Genomic DNA, 15247 nt, shown 5'->3' with positions numbered 1-15247 from the left:
CTCTGCCTGCATCTTATAACTGGGGTCTCTGTGACATTGACAGGACTTCCTGGGAAAATCGGATCCGTTCTTGGAGTTTTTCCGTCAGGGTGATGGGAAATGGCACCTGGCATACAGATCAGAGGTGTGAGCCCCCCCTGGGATTGGGTGTGATGGAGCAGGAGAGAATCTCCTGGGGTTTGTGACTACCAAGATTTGGAGCACAGGGAGGAGTCTGCTTATGGCTAGGGAAGGATGGCAGCTCCCCACATGCCAACCCAGCGCTCACTGGAAGCTTTGTACTCTACCCTCAGGTCATCAAGAACAACCTGAATCCTACTTGGAAACGGTTCTCTGTTCCCCTTCAACATTTCTGTGGGGGAGATCCCAGTACACCCATCCAGGTGAGGAGCTTGCCTCCTGAATGGACTGAGCAGGGGCAGAGAGTCTAGGGAGGGATTTATTCTCACCTGCCACCTGCCTCTTGGTCTTTACGTACACACACACCTTCCCTCCTAGGTGCGATGCTCCGATTATGACAGTGATGGTTCACATGACCTCATTGGTACCTTCCACACCAGCTTGGCTCAGCTGCAAGCAGCCCCAGTGAGTGCTGGCTCAGGGATATTGAGGTGGACATAGCGACTACAGCCCCAGAAATAGAGGGACTGCAAGGTACCTCCCATCCTGGCTGAGGCTCTGGAAGTTTTCTACTCTAATTTTTCTTTCCTTACCAGGCTGAGTTTGAATGCATTCACCCTGAGAAACAGCAGAAAAAGAAAAGTTACAAGAACTCTGGAACTATCTGTGTCAAGATTTGTCAGGTGAGACAATAGCCCATGTGACCCAGCCTTTGACTTCTAAGCTCCATGACCCCAGTCCCTTCACTCCAGTTATAACCATGGTTTCAACTACAGGTAGAAACAGAACATTCGTTCTTGGACTATGTGATGGGAGGCTGTCAAATCAACTTCACTGTAAGTTGCTTCATCAGGGGCAAGAAGACAGATCTGGGGCTCGAAGATGGCCTTCAACTCTCCTCCTGCCCTCCCCGCAGGTGGGCGTGGACTTCACAGGCTCCAACGGAGACCCTTCCTCACCTGATTCTCTGCACTACCTGAGCCCAACAGGGGTCAATGAGTACCTTACGGCACTGTGGAGCGTGGGCAGTGTGGTTCAGGACTATGACTCGTAAGCAGCCTTGCTCTTCCTCCTCGCCGCTCCCTGCAGACGTTGCTGGCCTCCAGGCTCGTAGTCCTCTCACTGCCTCTTTCCCCCTTTGCTGTCTTCTCACAGGGACAAGCTGTTCCCAGCATTTGGATTTGGGGCCCAGGTACCCCCTGACTGGCAGGTGAGTGTTTTCTCCCCTCCACTGCTCCTGTTTTTAGTTTCATGGTCCTGATCAGGGGGGATGTGGTAAACTTGCTGCTTGGCGCCCAGCTTCATGTGGAATTGCAGGGATTCATCCATACAGGCATGTATACAGCAGAAGCTCAGGACTGAATACCTCCTAAATAACACTTTGTACATATCCTAGTGCCCTTTTTCTTAGCACACAAGTGGTCATGGGGAAAGAACCTCATTACCTCATTTTTATTCTTGCCCTCAGGTTTCCCATGAATTTGCTTTGAACTTCAACCCCAGTAACCCCTTTTGTGCAGGTAAGTCCCCCATCCTCCAGCATAAGGTGTATCTGTCCAATCTCTGCCAAGTTTGTGTGGGCAAGGGAGAATGAAGGTGGGGAGATAGACACCTGACTCCACTGTCTAGAGGAGTGGATTGTACAACTAGGCCTCTGGAGTCAAATCTTCATCCTGCCACTTGATATTCATGTGACTTGGGACCAGTTGCTTAGCTTCTGTGTGCTTGGCTTCATAATAAGAAATTATAGGATATTGAATATTTTAAGAAGATGCATATAAAGCTTGAAGCAGTAATCCTGGCACATTCTAATTGCTCTCTAAACTATGGTAGCTGTTATATTATCATTATTATCTTTGCCTAGAGGCTCATAGGTACTTATTTGGGCATCAGTAGAAGCATTGATGTCTCCTTGCAGCTCTATTCAGGGTACTTTTTGCTCCAGGTTCTTTTGTCTAGAGAGGACCAAACCCCATGTTTCCCTAGCCACCTGCACGTAAACACGCTGAAGTTGAAAACTTGACTTGATCTAATCTGATCTGTGCTTTTATTAAGATTACAGGTCAGTTAATATGTAGGATGTCCTTCAGTTTGGGTTTACCTATTTCCTCATAGTTAGATTCAAGTTATGCATTTTTGGCAGGAGTACCACAGAACATGCTGCATGTTCCAGAGGCATATGTTGATTTATCCTCTTACCAGTCTTATTAACTTTGATCATTCAGTTGAGGTGGAATCTACCAGGTTTCTCTTCTATACAAGTACTGTTTTTTTCTTTATATGTTATTTTAAACATTTTTAATTGAAGGATAGTTGATGTACGATGTTGTATTAGTTCCTAATGTACAGCAGAATGATTCAGTTTATATATATAAACATATTCTTTTCTGTTATCATTTATTACAGGATATTGAATATAGTTCCCTGTGTTATAAAGGAGGACCTTGTTTATTTTATATATAGTAATTTGTATCTGCTGATCTCAAACTCCTAATTTACCGCTCCACTATGCTCTTTCCTCTTTGTTAACCATAAATTTGTTTTCTATGTCTGTTTCTGTTTTGTTATACAGGTTCATTTGTATCATATTTTAGATTCTAAATACCGCATATCATATGGCATTTGTCTTTCTGGCTTACTTAATATGCTAATCTCTAGGTCCATCCATGTTGCTGCAATGGCAATATTTCATTCCTTTATACACACACACACACACACACACACACACACATATTTAATTAATTTTTATTCATTTTTAATTTAAAAAATATTTTCTTTTTTGGTCGTGCCATGCAGCATGTGGGAACTTAGTTTCTAGGGACCATACCCAGGCACCCTGCAGTGGAAGTGTGGATTCCTAACCACTGGACCACCAGGGAATTCCCTTTATTCGTTTTTTTTAAAGAAACAGTTTAAGACACATCTTTCTCAAAATTAATTGAATCTATTTTTTATTTTAGTATTTTTTAATTGAAGTATAGTTGATTTGTAATGTGTTCATTTCTGCTGTATACCAAAGTGATTCAGTTATACATATATATATTCTTTTTTAATACTCTTCTCCATTATGGTTTATCATTGGATATTTAATATAGTAATCAGTGCTATATAGTAGGACTTGTTTATCTATTCTGTATATAAAAGCTTAAATCTACTAACCCCAACCTCCCACTCGCATGCCTCCCCCAACACCTTCCCACTTGGCAACCACTAGTGTATTCTCCATGTTTGTGGTTCTGGTTCTATTTCATAGATAGCTTTATTCATATACCACCTCCTTCTTAATTCATCTGTTGATGGACATCTAGGATGCTTCCATGTCTTGGCAACTGTAAATAATGCTGCTATGAACATTGGGGTGTATGTATCTTTTTGAATTAGTGTTTTCTTCAAATATATGCCCAGGAATGGGCTTGCTGGATCATTTGGCAACTATATTTTTAGGTTTTCAAGGAGCCTCCATACTGTTTCCATAGTAGCTGCACCAATTTTATATTCCCACTAACAGTGTAGAATTCCCTTTCTTCCACATTTTTCCAACATTTGTTACTTGTAAATTTCTTAATGATGGCCCTTCTGACTGGTGTGAGGTGATACCTTGCTGTAATTTTGATTTGCAGTTCTTCACTTGGGGGGGGCCATGCCAGACAGCATGCAGTATCTTAGTTCCTTCAGTCAGTTCAGTCACTCAGTTGTGTCCGACTCTTTGCGACCCCATGAATCGCAGCACGCCAGGCCTCCCTGTCCATCACCAACTCCCAGAGTTCACTCAGACTCACGTTCATCGAGTCAGTGATGCCATCCAGCCATCTCATCCTCTGTTGTCCCCTTCTCCTCCTGCCCCCAACCCCTCCCAGCATCAGTCTTTTCCAGTGAGTCAGCTCTTCGCATGAGGTGGCCAGAGTACTGGAGTTTCAGCTTTAGCATCATTCCTTCCAGAGAAATCCCAGGGCTGATCTCCTTACAGTCCAAGGGACTCTTCAAGAATCTTCTCCAACACCACAGTTCAAAAGCATCAATTCTTCGGTGCTCAGCCTTCTTCACAGTCCAACTCTCACATCCATACATGAACACAGGAAAAACCATAGCCTTGACTGACGGACCTTAGTCGGCAAAGTAATATCTCTGCTTTTGAATATGCTGTCTAGGTTGGTCATAACTTTTCTTCCAAGGAGTAAGCATCTTTTAATTTCATGGCTGCAATCACCATCTGCAGTGATTTTGGAGCCCCCCAAAATAAAGTCTGACACTGTTTCCACTGTTTCCCCATCTGTTTGCCAGGAAGTGATGGGACCGGATGCCATGATCTTCGTTTTCTGAATGTTGAGCTTTAAGCCAACTTTTTCACTCTCTTCTTTCACTTTCATCAAGAGGCTTTTGAGTTCCTCTTCACTTTCTGCCATAAGGGTGGTGTCATCTGCATATCTGAGGCTATTGATATTTCTCCGGCAGTCTTGATTCCAGCTTGTGCTTCTTCCAGTCCAGTGTTTCTCATGATGTACTCTGCATATAAGTTAAATAAGCAGGGTGACAATATACAGCCTTGACGTACTCCTTTTCCTATTTGAAACCAGTCTGTTGTTCCATGTCCAGTTCTAACTGTTGCTTCCTGACCTGCATACAGATTTCTCAAGAGGCAGGTCAGGTGGTCTGGTATTCCCATCTCTTTCAGAATTTTCCACATTTGATTGTGATCCACACAGTCAAAGGCTTTGGCATAGTCAATAAAGCAGAAATAGATGTTTTTCTGGAACTCTCTTGCTTTTTTGATGATCCAGCAGATGTTGGCAATTTGATCTCTGGTTCCTCTGCCTTTTCTAAAACCAGCTTGAACATCAGGAATTTCATGGTTCACGGATTGCTGAAGCCTGGCTTGCAGAATTTGGAGCATTACTTTACTAGCATGTGAGATGAGTGCAATTGTGCGGTCGTGTGAGCATTCTTAGGCATTGCCTTTCTTTGGGATTGAAATGACAACTGACCTTTTCCAGTCCTGTGGTCACTGCTGAGTTTTCCAAATTTGCTGGCATATGGAGTGCAGCACTTTCACAGCATCGTCTTTCAGGATTTGAAATAGCTTAGTTCCTTACCAGGGTTCAAACATGTGCCCCCTGCAGTGGAAGCACAGAGTCCTAACCACTGGACCGTCAGGGAATTCCCTGCATTTCTCTAATAATTACCAATGTTGAGCATCTTTTCATGTGACTACTAGCCATCTGTATCTTCTTTAAAAATTTGTCTGTTTAGGTCTTTTGCCCACTTTTTGATTGGATTATTTGGGTTTTTTTGATACTGAGTTGTATGAGCTATTTGTATATTTTGGAATTTAAGCCCTTGTTGATCACATCATTTCCAAACATTTTTTCACAGTCTGTAGTTTGTCTTCTTGTTTATAGTTTCCTTTGCTGTACTGAAGCTTGTAAGTTTGATTAGGTCCCATTTGTTTATTTTTGCTTTTATTCCTATTTCCTTGAGAAATGTTTTGCCTATATCCCTTTTTAGTTTTATGGTGTTGTGTTTTATATTTAAGGCTTTAGGCCATTTAGAGTTTATTTTGGCGTATGGTATGAGGGAGTGTTCTAACTTCATTCATTTACTTGCGGCAGTCCAGCTTTCCCAGCACCACTTGGTGAAGAGACTGTCTTTTCTCCGTTGTATGTTTTTACCTCCTTTGTTAATTGACTGTGGGTGAGTGAGCCTGTTTTTGTTTTTTAAACTAATAATCATCATCCTTTGGAAGGATACTTTGAGACTATATAAATATCCAATCACTCATCAATTTTTTACCTTTTGGCATCCATTGATAATCCTTGCCTTAATCAATTATCTCTGATGGTCAAATGGTTCTATAATTTCTTCTACATTAAGAGCTTTTCCTTGTCTATTATATCTCTGTGGATTCTTATTTTATAAAATGGGTTATAATTCATTATTTTTTAAGCGCATTATAATTTGATGCTCAACTCTCCTGGATTTGTTCAGGGGATTCCCCCAGTCTGGATTTTAATTCAAGTTGTGGTTCAGGGCACGTGCCCTTCCTCTCTTCGGCCCTAATTTTCTCATCTGTAGGGTAAGGTTAAAAACCTTGGGTTACAGGGGCGAGTGAATGAAATCCACCCAAGTTCCCAAATCTCCATGGCCAGGGTAAAGTGTCGTCAGGGCTGGCAGAACCCCAAGAGGCCCAGTATTTCATGGTATTTTTTGCCTTTCTTCTCTAGGCATCCAGGGCATTGTGGATGCCTACCGCCAGGCCCTGCCCCAAGTCCGGCTCTATGGGCCCACCAACTTTGCACCCATCATCAACCATGTGGCTAGGTTTGCAACCCAGGCTGCAAATCAGAGGAATGCTTCGGTGAGGGTTATAGGAGGTAGTGGGCGAGGAAGGGGGTGGGGGCGCTCCCTTGAGGACTATATAACAAGAGACTTCTTGTCAGTGTGGGAATGTGTGGCTGGGATGTTTAGAGGGTCTGCCTCAGTATATGAACGGACTTGCCTTTAGCAATACTTCGTCCTGTTGCTGCTGACCGATGGTGCTGTGACAGATGTGGAGGCCACACGTGAGGCTGTGGTTCGTGCTTCCTACCTGCCCATGTCGGTGATCATAGTGGGTGTGGGTTGTGCTGACTTCGAGGCCATGGAGCAGCTGGATGCTGATGGTGGACCCCTGCACACACGCTCCGGGGAGGCAGCCGCTCGTGACATAGTGCAGTTTGTGCCCTACCGGCGTTTCCAGAATGTGAGTAGGGGCAAGCTTGGGGACAGAACAGAGCTGGGAGTTCAGCCTTCCACCTCTCCCGGATGTGTGTGGGGATACTTATCTCTTCACCTGAGCCTGGGGCAGGGTTAGGTGTTGGATTCTGTATCCTTTCTTGGGTGTGAAATGTAGACCTTGTACAAATGAAGCCATTATGGCCCATCACTTAACTTGCCCCTCTTCTCCTGGCAGGCCCCTCGAGAGGCACTGGCGCAGACTGTACTTGCAGAAGTACCCACGCAACTGGTCTCCTACTTCAGGGCCCAAGGTTGGGCCCCATTCAAGCCACCTCCACCTGCAGCCAGGGGCCCTGCACAGGCCCCCCAGGCTTAGATTCCCTTGAAGGGGTCGACCGTGGCCGTTTCTCAGTCCCATGTTAAGGTCCCCAGCCCTGAACACGCATTCCCTAGTGCTTGCACTTCATGTTTTATATTTAATCCTGCTGTTGCTGCCCTTGATCTCACCTGCTTGCCCCTGGAGTCCCTCATTCAATAAAGATGAAGACCACTCCTTTGCTACCACTCTGTGTTTTAGGTGGGAATCTGCCATTAGCCATGGTTAGTTCTCCTCTCTGAACTTACTTGTTGACTTTAGGGGTTGTTGGAGTAAAGGAATCCTCTCCTTCCAAGAAATTGGGTATTCCCGGCCAGATATCTAGAGACACTGACTCTGTTTTGGAAAATGCAAAGACTGAGTATATAAGCCAAACACCTAGTCCACCCTGCCGCAGAGCAGAGCTGGGCTGGGAGCACAGACAAATTACAAGGTTAGGGGAGGGGATCAAGGGCTGTGCCTGACTCCCTGGAAGGTGGAGCAGTGGTGGTTCTAGTTCTAAAAATAGGCTCCAAGCCTCACTTTTTTTTAATAGCTATTCTTTTTCTTACTAGAAAATTAATATGTATATTCATTATAGGGAAAAATACCACCCAAACTCCCATGTCCCATTAAAATATTTGGTGCATATTTTTTAATACTTTATACATATTACAGTGATGCATGTTTTTTATTTTACAGAATTGGGACCATACTGTATGTACTGTTTTAGTATGCTTTAAATGTTTTTTAAATGTATGCTAGTTAGTACAAAATTATTTCAAATATATTGTATGAGATAGATAATGGGCAGGATGTATTTCCTATGTCTGAAAAATTTTTTTCTCTAGATTACTACACTGTTTGCACTTTGTTTTATTGTATTTTCGGTATTTTACCCATTAGAACTTACGACCAACTTCATTCTTTTTAATGCCTATAGATTACTCTGTGTATGAGTATATTATAGCTTACTTAGCCAATCCCTAATTCATCAAGATTTGGGTCCCTTCTGGTTTTCTTCCACTATAACAAACAATCCTGTAAGGAATATCCTAATATATTTATCTGTGCGTTTATATAGTAATATTTATGAAAATTTTATTCCTACAAGTGAAAATGTTCAATCAAAAGATATGAATACTTAATATTTTAATAGATACTGTAAATTGCATTTCATAACAGTTTTTTACCCATTTCATTAATATGACAGGCAAAAAAACCACTCAGTTTTAATTGAATTTATTGAATTACAAAGGCTGGGTATCATTTTATATGTTTATTTTTCAATTGTATCTCTTATGAATAGCTTTTTTATAGGTGGTTGTTGTCCTTTACAGCCTTTATTGTTATAGTTGTTCAGCAACCCTTTATCTCTTATACATGTTAAAAATATTTCCTCCCAGGCTATTATCTTTTCAGTTATAGTGTCTTTTGGTCTATGTAACTCTTTTGATATGGAAATTTAAAAATTTTATGTATGTCAGCCTAGCTTGCTTTTGTGTATGTGTGTGTGTGTATGTAACCTAGCTTGTTTTTTAAAAAATTATCCATATATATTACTTACTTTTCATGACATTAAACAGTCTCTTATATTACCATTTCTATTGGCTACATATTATTTTTATAGTGTACTTTATCTTCTTAGATACTATTTCCATTTTTTCCTTTATAAACAACAGTGTGATCAACATCCTTAAAGTAGTAACTTAGATTTTATCTGTGTATCCTTTGGATCCATTCTTAGAAATGCAATTGCTGTGATTAAAAAGTATAAAAAAGTTAAGACTTCAGCACCTATTGTAAAAATGCCCCCTCCAGAAAAGCTGTATTAGTTAGAAAACTTCAGACTTTTAAGAGTACTCAATAGATTATTTTCCCTCTGTCTTCAAATTATAAAAGTAATAACCCCCAAATTTAAACAGATGTAAACATGTTCCATCCTCACACATACACTTGCATTCCACTTCCTAGAGGTATAACACTGTTCCTAGTCTGTAGATTCTTCCAAAACATGAACACAGTGAAAAGGATCCTAACAGTCAAGATATTGCATGTATTTCTTTGACACTTTTTCCCCTTTTCGAGTCCTCTGCCCAGGTAGAACTCATTAATCCTTTGATGTCCGTCTCCTCCATCTTTCTCCCTCCATTTCTACTTTTGACCCTTTGAATGAAGAGTTATTGGATCAATAAATGAATTGTCCCATTTTCTGGAGCATCATCTCTTCTCTTGTCAGGCTCCTGGAGGGCAGGGACTGGTCAACACTCTACCGCCTGTACTGTTCCTAGCATAGTGGAACACTCAAGTTTTAGTGTAAAACAACCTGAGAGGGGATAATCAGGCCTGCATCATTTCTGACTCAAATGGCCCCTACAGGTTCTCAAGTCTCCCTAAGATTTTACCTGAAAAAAATGGGAAGTTCTGCCTGCACCTGCACCTAGCAAGAGTTGGGGTGAGAAGTGAGGGGCACAGCGCGGCTTCATGCCAACTGGTAGCTCTGCAAGAAGGCAACCTTTAGAGAAAGGTAGGCTCAGGGTCCCACTGTGGCTCAGCTCTTCACTAGCTGTGTGACCTTGCAACTTTCCGGATTTGAATGGTTTCTCCCTTTGTGATTGTGAAGATTAGTTAGAGAAGGCATATAACATCCAGAGTACTATCTTAGGTGCATGGTAAACACTCCACACACATGAACTACTGCTGCTACTATACTGATCTGGGCTTCTCCAAGAAGGCAGTTTGATAGACACCCCCCACCACATTTACGTACCAAAGGCAACTTAGAGTGCCAGCCTCCCTGCCCACAACACACCTCCCAGCACTGATCCAGCTTCTTTCAGCACAGACTTCCACTCCCAACAATCAGCATGTTTAATGGGCGTCCCCTGTGGCACTGTCCCCTGCCCCCTCTGAGGTTCGAACACCATGGGCTCGGACTCGATACAAGCACGTGAAACGGGGGTGGCCCCAGTTGCTTAGAATCTGGATCTTCACCTTGGGAAAGGCAGCTGGAGGGTCATTCTGGAGAGAAAAATGGATGATGCCAATGTCTGCTCTCCCAAGGGCTGCCCTCCTCCCCAATCTTCCCTCACTGTCCCATTCTCTTAGACCCCTCACCTCCCAGAGACCAACATACCTGTAGGTGGAAAGTCTGAATCTCAGATTTCTCCACGTTAAAGGTAAATTTCCCCAAGAAGACCTCAGTCTCGTCATCAACTTGGAGGCCCTGGTAAGTGAAGAGTGAGTGGAGGAACAGAGACAGGTGGAGGTGGAGGTGTTGAGAACCTACTTTGTGTTCAGTAGTTGTATGCACACTCATTTGTTTTTCCGTGTTAGGATGATAGTGTGTGGAATCTGGGCTCAAAGAAATCACGTTGCAAATTTAAGCCTGACCACTTGTTAGCTGTGTGACCTTGGGCAAGTTACCTCCTCTATCTGAGAATTACTTTTTCTCATCTGTGAAGGGGGGAGATAATAGCACTTCATAGGTTGTGTGGATGCAAGGATATATAATCCATATAAAGTACTCAAAACAGATTAAGGACTCAATGAACTATAACCAATATTTGAATATGGTATGATTATTTAAGACCTATGGCAACCCTGAGAGGCAAGTGGTAGTATCTCCATTTTATGGATGAGCAAGCAAAGACTCCGTAGCCCCAGTTTTCATGACTGCCTTGTGCTCTGTAGGGAAATCCCCCCCCTCCTTGGCCTCAGCCCCACTTACATAGACTGCAAAGTCACGGGGGGCGCTGTTAGCTCCCCGGGTGTGTGCCACAGTGGGCGGTGGATGCTGCAGAGTGATGTCGCTCAGCTGCACACGACCCGGCAACCGGATCACCACCTGGCCCTGGTCGCCCTCAAAAGCCCAGCAATTTCCAGGGAACACATCTGGCTGCAGTGGGGGTGGACAGATCTTCAGAACCACAGGACGGAGCAACTGTGGCCCTTCCCCAGCCTCCTGGGCATTGGTTCTGGTAGGCCCCTCCATCAGCTTGACCCTATCAAGGGCCCATGCAGAGCTCCACCCAGGACTCCAGTCCCTAGCAGTGCCAGAAAGTGTTAGTTGCTCAGTCGTTTCCAACTCTTTGTGACCCCATGGAGTAGCCCGCCAGGCTCCTCTGTCCATGGAACTCTCTGGGCAAGAAAACTGGAATGGGTAGCCATTCCCTTCTCCACGGGATCTTTCTGACCCAGGGATCGAACCCAGCGTTGCAGGCAGATTCCTCACCATCTGAGCCACCAGGGAAGCACTGCCAGGTCTCTCCAGTATTATGTTGTCCTCCACCTCACCCAGAGCCTCACCCCAGGCAAGCCAGCCCCGCCTCCAGGCGGCCATATTATGCCCAGCGGGGTCTCTCTGGCGCCACGCTCTCAGCTAAGTCAGGTCCAACCCCAGGAAGCTGTGGGATCCTTTCTCCAGAATCCGCCCCTGATTCCCTTTTGGGATCTACGTTCCAGGCCCACCTCCAGGATAACCGTGGGCGGTCGCGCGTAGTTCCAGAAGCTGAAGCGATTCCAGAAGTAGGCAGTGTTCGCATCCTCATAGTCCTGGGATGTCTTCTCTAGGTCGATGGAGGCTCCTAGAGCAGGAAGAAGCAACTAGTCAGGGGCTCCCAGGCCAGACCCACAGCGAAGGCAGTGTCCGTCTGAGGTCGGTCTGTCTGGGCCGATCTTGTGCATAGTTCTGTCTGCGTCTCTGAGTCTCAGTCTCTCCCTGGGTCTTACCGACAGAACTCAGCGCGTAGTCGGGTTTCCGCACAAAGTCCTCACTCAGCCTCTGGAATACTAGTTGAGCCACCCTCTGAAAAGAGAGAGGGCGGAGACTGGAGTGGCGGGGCTTGCGGGCAGGTTTTATACCGGGGCGGAGTCCTCGGGGGCTCTGGTCTGGGCCTTAAGACTCAGGTCGGAAGGAGCAGGGCTCCAAGGTGGGCGGGGACTGCACAGCGGCCGGAGTCACGGGGCCAGGCTCCCAGCGGCCAAGCTCCTGGACCGGGTTCTGAGAGCAGGCTGCGTCTGCGGGACTCACCTCGCTGTTGGCGGCGCGAACGCTGGACATCTCCTTGTGGAGTTTAACCAGTTCAGCCTGGAGCTGCTGGAGCTGCTGCCCCTGGGAGCGCACGCGCTCGTGGTATTCGCTGCAGGCAGAAGGTTGGCACGCTGCAGTTGGCTCCCTGTCCCCCTGGCCACTTCCCGTAGGATCTCCCCACCCCCAACAGAAGCACCTTTGAGGCCCCCAATTCCCCACCCCAGTGCCCTCTTTCACCTTAGAGTCAGCATCTCCTTAGGTTCCTATTGGAGGGGGGAAGGAGAGACAAAAAACAACGCTGCTTAGCTCCCACCTCAGTGTGGGAGTGGCCAGATACATAGGGCCTTCTCTCTGAGGACTGCCTATCCCTTTTTCCTGACCTTCCAAGCAGCTCTCCAAGACATACCCTCAAGCACCTCTGGGCACAATCCCCCAGAAATCTCCTGTTTATAGCCAGCCTTTCCTTAGGCTGATAGCCTCCGGCACTGTCCCTTTCCCCAGTAGCCCAGGGGACTCCCCACAACCTCCAGGTTTATAGCCTGCCAACCACCCAACCCCAGGACAGTCTCCCCGACTCACATGTTCCAAAGGAGGGGCGAGGTACAGGAGTCCCCACCAGAGTGCTGGAAAGAAGGAGTGGTCTCAGGGGAAGGGAAGGGAGGAGGTTTCTCAGGCGAAAAAGGGACAGTGGGGGCAAAGAGGCTTGGGGGACTGTGAGGAACTGTGAGCTTCTGAAGGGACTGAGTGGGCTGAAGGATATCAGAGAAAGTGTACCAGGTTTGGCTTCAAAGCTTCCAGGGCTGGGGCCCCGGGAACTGATCACCCTCTCACCTGCCAGAAAGAGGCTCAGCAGTGATACAGCCGTGAGCAGGAAGCGGATGGAACAGACCTCCCTGAGGAACCGAAGGGAGGCTGAGGCCGGGAGACCCCAGAGAATCCCCAGCCCCCACCCCAGGGTCCTAGACCCAGCTCCTGTGAACACAGGTATGAATCGGCTCAAGCCTCAGCCGGGTCTGGCCCAGCTCCCCACCCCCTCCAAAGAGCAGCCCCTGGGGCTCCCCCTTCCCTCCCTCTGACCTGTACACACTGACCAGCACGTCTCCAACCAGGGATAACAACACGCTCAGCACCTGGAAGAGTAGGCCTGAGAAGAAGAAGGAGGCTCAGAGAAGGGACTAGGCTTAGGGAGGGAAAGAGATGGTGGGGGAGGGGCTCACAGAGTGGTGTTGGAGGTTCAGAAAAACCTAGGAAGGGGACTCAGGAAGAAAGGGGTGGGCTAGGAGACTTAGATGGGGATAAGGAGAATGGATTCTCATTCTTAGAGAAGGTGGGTCGGGCTCAGGGAAGGGGCTAGACAATCAGACCTGGGCCGGGGGCTCAGAACTGAAAACGGCCTCAGAGGTGAGAAATGGAGTTCGGAGAGGGGAGCCAGAGGGGTCAGAGGGGATCTGGGCTGGCTTGGACCGTACTCAGGAAGCTCTTGGACACTTGCGGGGAAGGCATCTCCTGCCTCAGATCCAGAATGGGGAGAAGGTCGAGCTGCTCTTCAGAGACTGCGGAAGAGCCAGCTGGTTCTGCGGAAGCCCAAGGGCTCCACTGGGACCTTGTGCACCGCAGGCCCACTGTTTCCCCAGGACCTGGCTGCAGGTTCCCTTAGCTCAGAAGCAGGGCAGCCTCACAGGTTTTGCTCGCACAGAATCCACAACCCTCGGCTCCTGCAGCACTCTGAGGCCACCTCCCCACCCCCACCCCCACCCCCATCCCCACGCCGGGAAGCTCAGTCTAATCGTTGTCCCACCCCCGAAACGGTGGTGCCGCCCCCAGCTTTAGGTCTTGATGCTGCCCTGTTTGCCTGGTAGCCGCTGGTGCTAACAACCGAGGCCACGCCTCCTCAGCGGTGCCCAATCACAAGCTTTTCCACGCCCCTTCCCAGGACCATCCACCTCACCGAGACCCTCTTATTTATTGCCTACTCGTTTTTCCCCTTCAGGCCCCGCCCCCTAGGAGGTGCCCAGATAGTTTTATCCCACTTCCGCGCCAAACCCCACCCTCTAAGCCCCACCCCTTCCCTCCGCTCACCCGGGATCGACCCCGCCCGCACCCGAGGCCCCGCCCCTCACGGTTGCCGCGCCACAGGCGGTCTGCCCATTGTGGCTCCGAGGCGCCTGCTTCTGCCGAGAGCTTCCAGCCCATGTGGTTCCTCCGGGCACTCCAGCGCTCAAGGCGGGCTCACCGCAGCTCGAGCCCCGGGCTCGTCTGCCCTCGGGCTCCCCGGGCCCCGGCCCAGCTGACCGGTGCCCGCAGCTGTCCCCCGAGGTGACGCTCACAGAGCTGTTGCTGTTGTCGCTGTAGAAGTTGGGCGTGTGCTTGTGCTGGGACGCGGCTGAACCCGGGCGGGGGCTTCGCCGCATCCTGACCCGGGGCTGTGGCCTTCCGACGCCAAAGGCACTGTCGCGGCCTCCAAGGCCCTCGGCCCTCCTTCAGCTGGTGCGCGCCGCCCGGACCCCTCGACCCTGCGTGCAGCCGGCGGGGCCCGTGGCTTGCCGCAACCCTCTCCTCTGTAACTAGGTCTGGCTGCTGACTTCATAGAGGAGACCACCGTCTCCGAGGAACGCCCTGGCCGGCGTCACAGAGCCAGTCGTGACGTCCCTGGGAGCCTTGGCAGTCTCCCTTATTCTTTCCCAAGTTAAAGCAAGCAGTGACATTACAGCATTTCCCAAAACACCCTGTCTAAAACTGCTGCTTAACAGGAAGGAATTTCTGTCCCCCTTCCTGCTTTGTTTTTCCCCTTAGCACTTGTGTGTTTTACTTCACTCTTCATTACGTGTCACTCCCAGTAGAGCAGTAAGTTTATGAAGGCAGAGATTTTTGTTGTGTTCACTACTGTATCTTTAAGCACCTCGATAGTTTCTATCTCGCATGTACTGTCGTTCAGTCAAGGTCACTCAGGTCGCTCAGTCGTGTCTGACTCTTTGTGACCCCATGGAATGTAGCATGTGGTAGGTGCTCATGTATCTATGAAGGAATAG

At 47.5% G+C, this 15247-nt stretch overlaps 2 protein-coding genes across 7 annotated transcripts in view; one reads left to right on the top strand and one right to left on the bottom strand.

Moving 5' to 3' along the window:
• The window catches only part of CPNE1 (copine 1), a 38935-nt gene extending 30206 nt beyond the window's left edge, over positions 1–8729 (top strand). For all 6 annotated transcript variants that reach the window (XM_052650497.1, XM_052650493.1, XM_052650494.1 and 3 more), the window contains 11 exons: positions 44–124; positions 294–383; positions 499–585; positions 717–803; positions 897–956; positions 1037–1170; positions 1276–1330; positions 1589–1640; positions 6339–6472; positions 6620–6856; positions 7067–8729. In XM_052650497.1, coding sequence (XP_052506457.1) covers positions 44–124; positions 294–383; positions 499–585; positions 717–803; positions 897–956; positions 1037–1170; positions 1276–1330; positions 1589–1640; positions 6339–6472; positions 6620–6856; positions 7067–7207 — 1158 coding nt within the window. In that variant the 3' untranslated portion in view covers positions 7208–8729. The remainder of the gene's footprint in view (positions 1–43; positions 125–293; positions 384–498; positions 586–716; positions 804–896; positions 957–1036; positions 1171–1275; positions 1331–1588; positions 1641–6338; positions 6473–6619; positions 6857–7066) is intronic.
• A 1328-nt stretch (positions 8730–10057) lies between these two features.
• SPAG4 (sperm associated antigen 4) lies at positions 10058–14629 on the bottom strand. Its single transcript, XM_052651209.1, has 12 exons — positions 14320–14629; positions 13688–13771; positions 13296–13362; positions 13050–13111; positions 12798–12841; positions 12456–12481; positions 12219–12327; positions 11918–11993; positions 11657–11772; positions 10917–11084; positions 10323–10412; positions 10058–10207 (listed from the first exon to the last, which is right to left on the bottom strand). The coding sequence occupies exons 1-12, from the start codon at positions 14627–14629 to the stop codon at positions 10058–10060; spliced, it is 1302 nt and encodes a 433-aa protein (XP_052507169.1).
• Positions 14630–15247: the final 618 nt, after the last annotated feature.

This window comes from Budorcas taxicolor, chromosome 13, assembly GCF_023091745.1.
Source record: "Budorcas taxicolor isolate Tak-1 chromosome 13, Takin1.1, whole genome shotgun sequence".
NCBI classification, from domain to species: Eukaryota; Metazoa; Chordata; class Mammalia; order Artiodactyla; family Bovidae; genus Budorcas; species Budorcas taxicolor.
The sequence above is the reverse complement of the archived record's forward strand: the minus strand, read 5'-3'. Positions and strand labels throughout refer to the sequence as shown.

Coding starts and splice junctions, on each gene's coding strand:
- SPAG4 (XM_052651209.1), bottom strand. CDS start 14,629: ATGCGGCGAAGCCCCCGCCCGGGTTCAGCCGCGTCCCAGCACAAGCAC. Junction 12,842..13,049: donor GCTGAGCCTCTTTCTGGCAG/GTGAGAGGGTGA, acceptor CCTTCTTTCCAG/CACTCTGGTGGGGACTCCTG. Junction 11,085..11,656: donor CGCCCACGGTTATCCTGGAG/GTGGGCCTGGAA, acceptor CCCCCACTGCAG/CCAGATGTGTTCCCTGGAAA.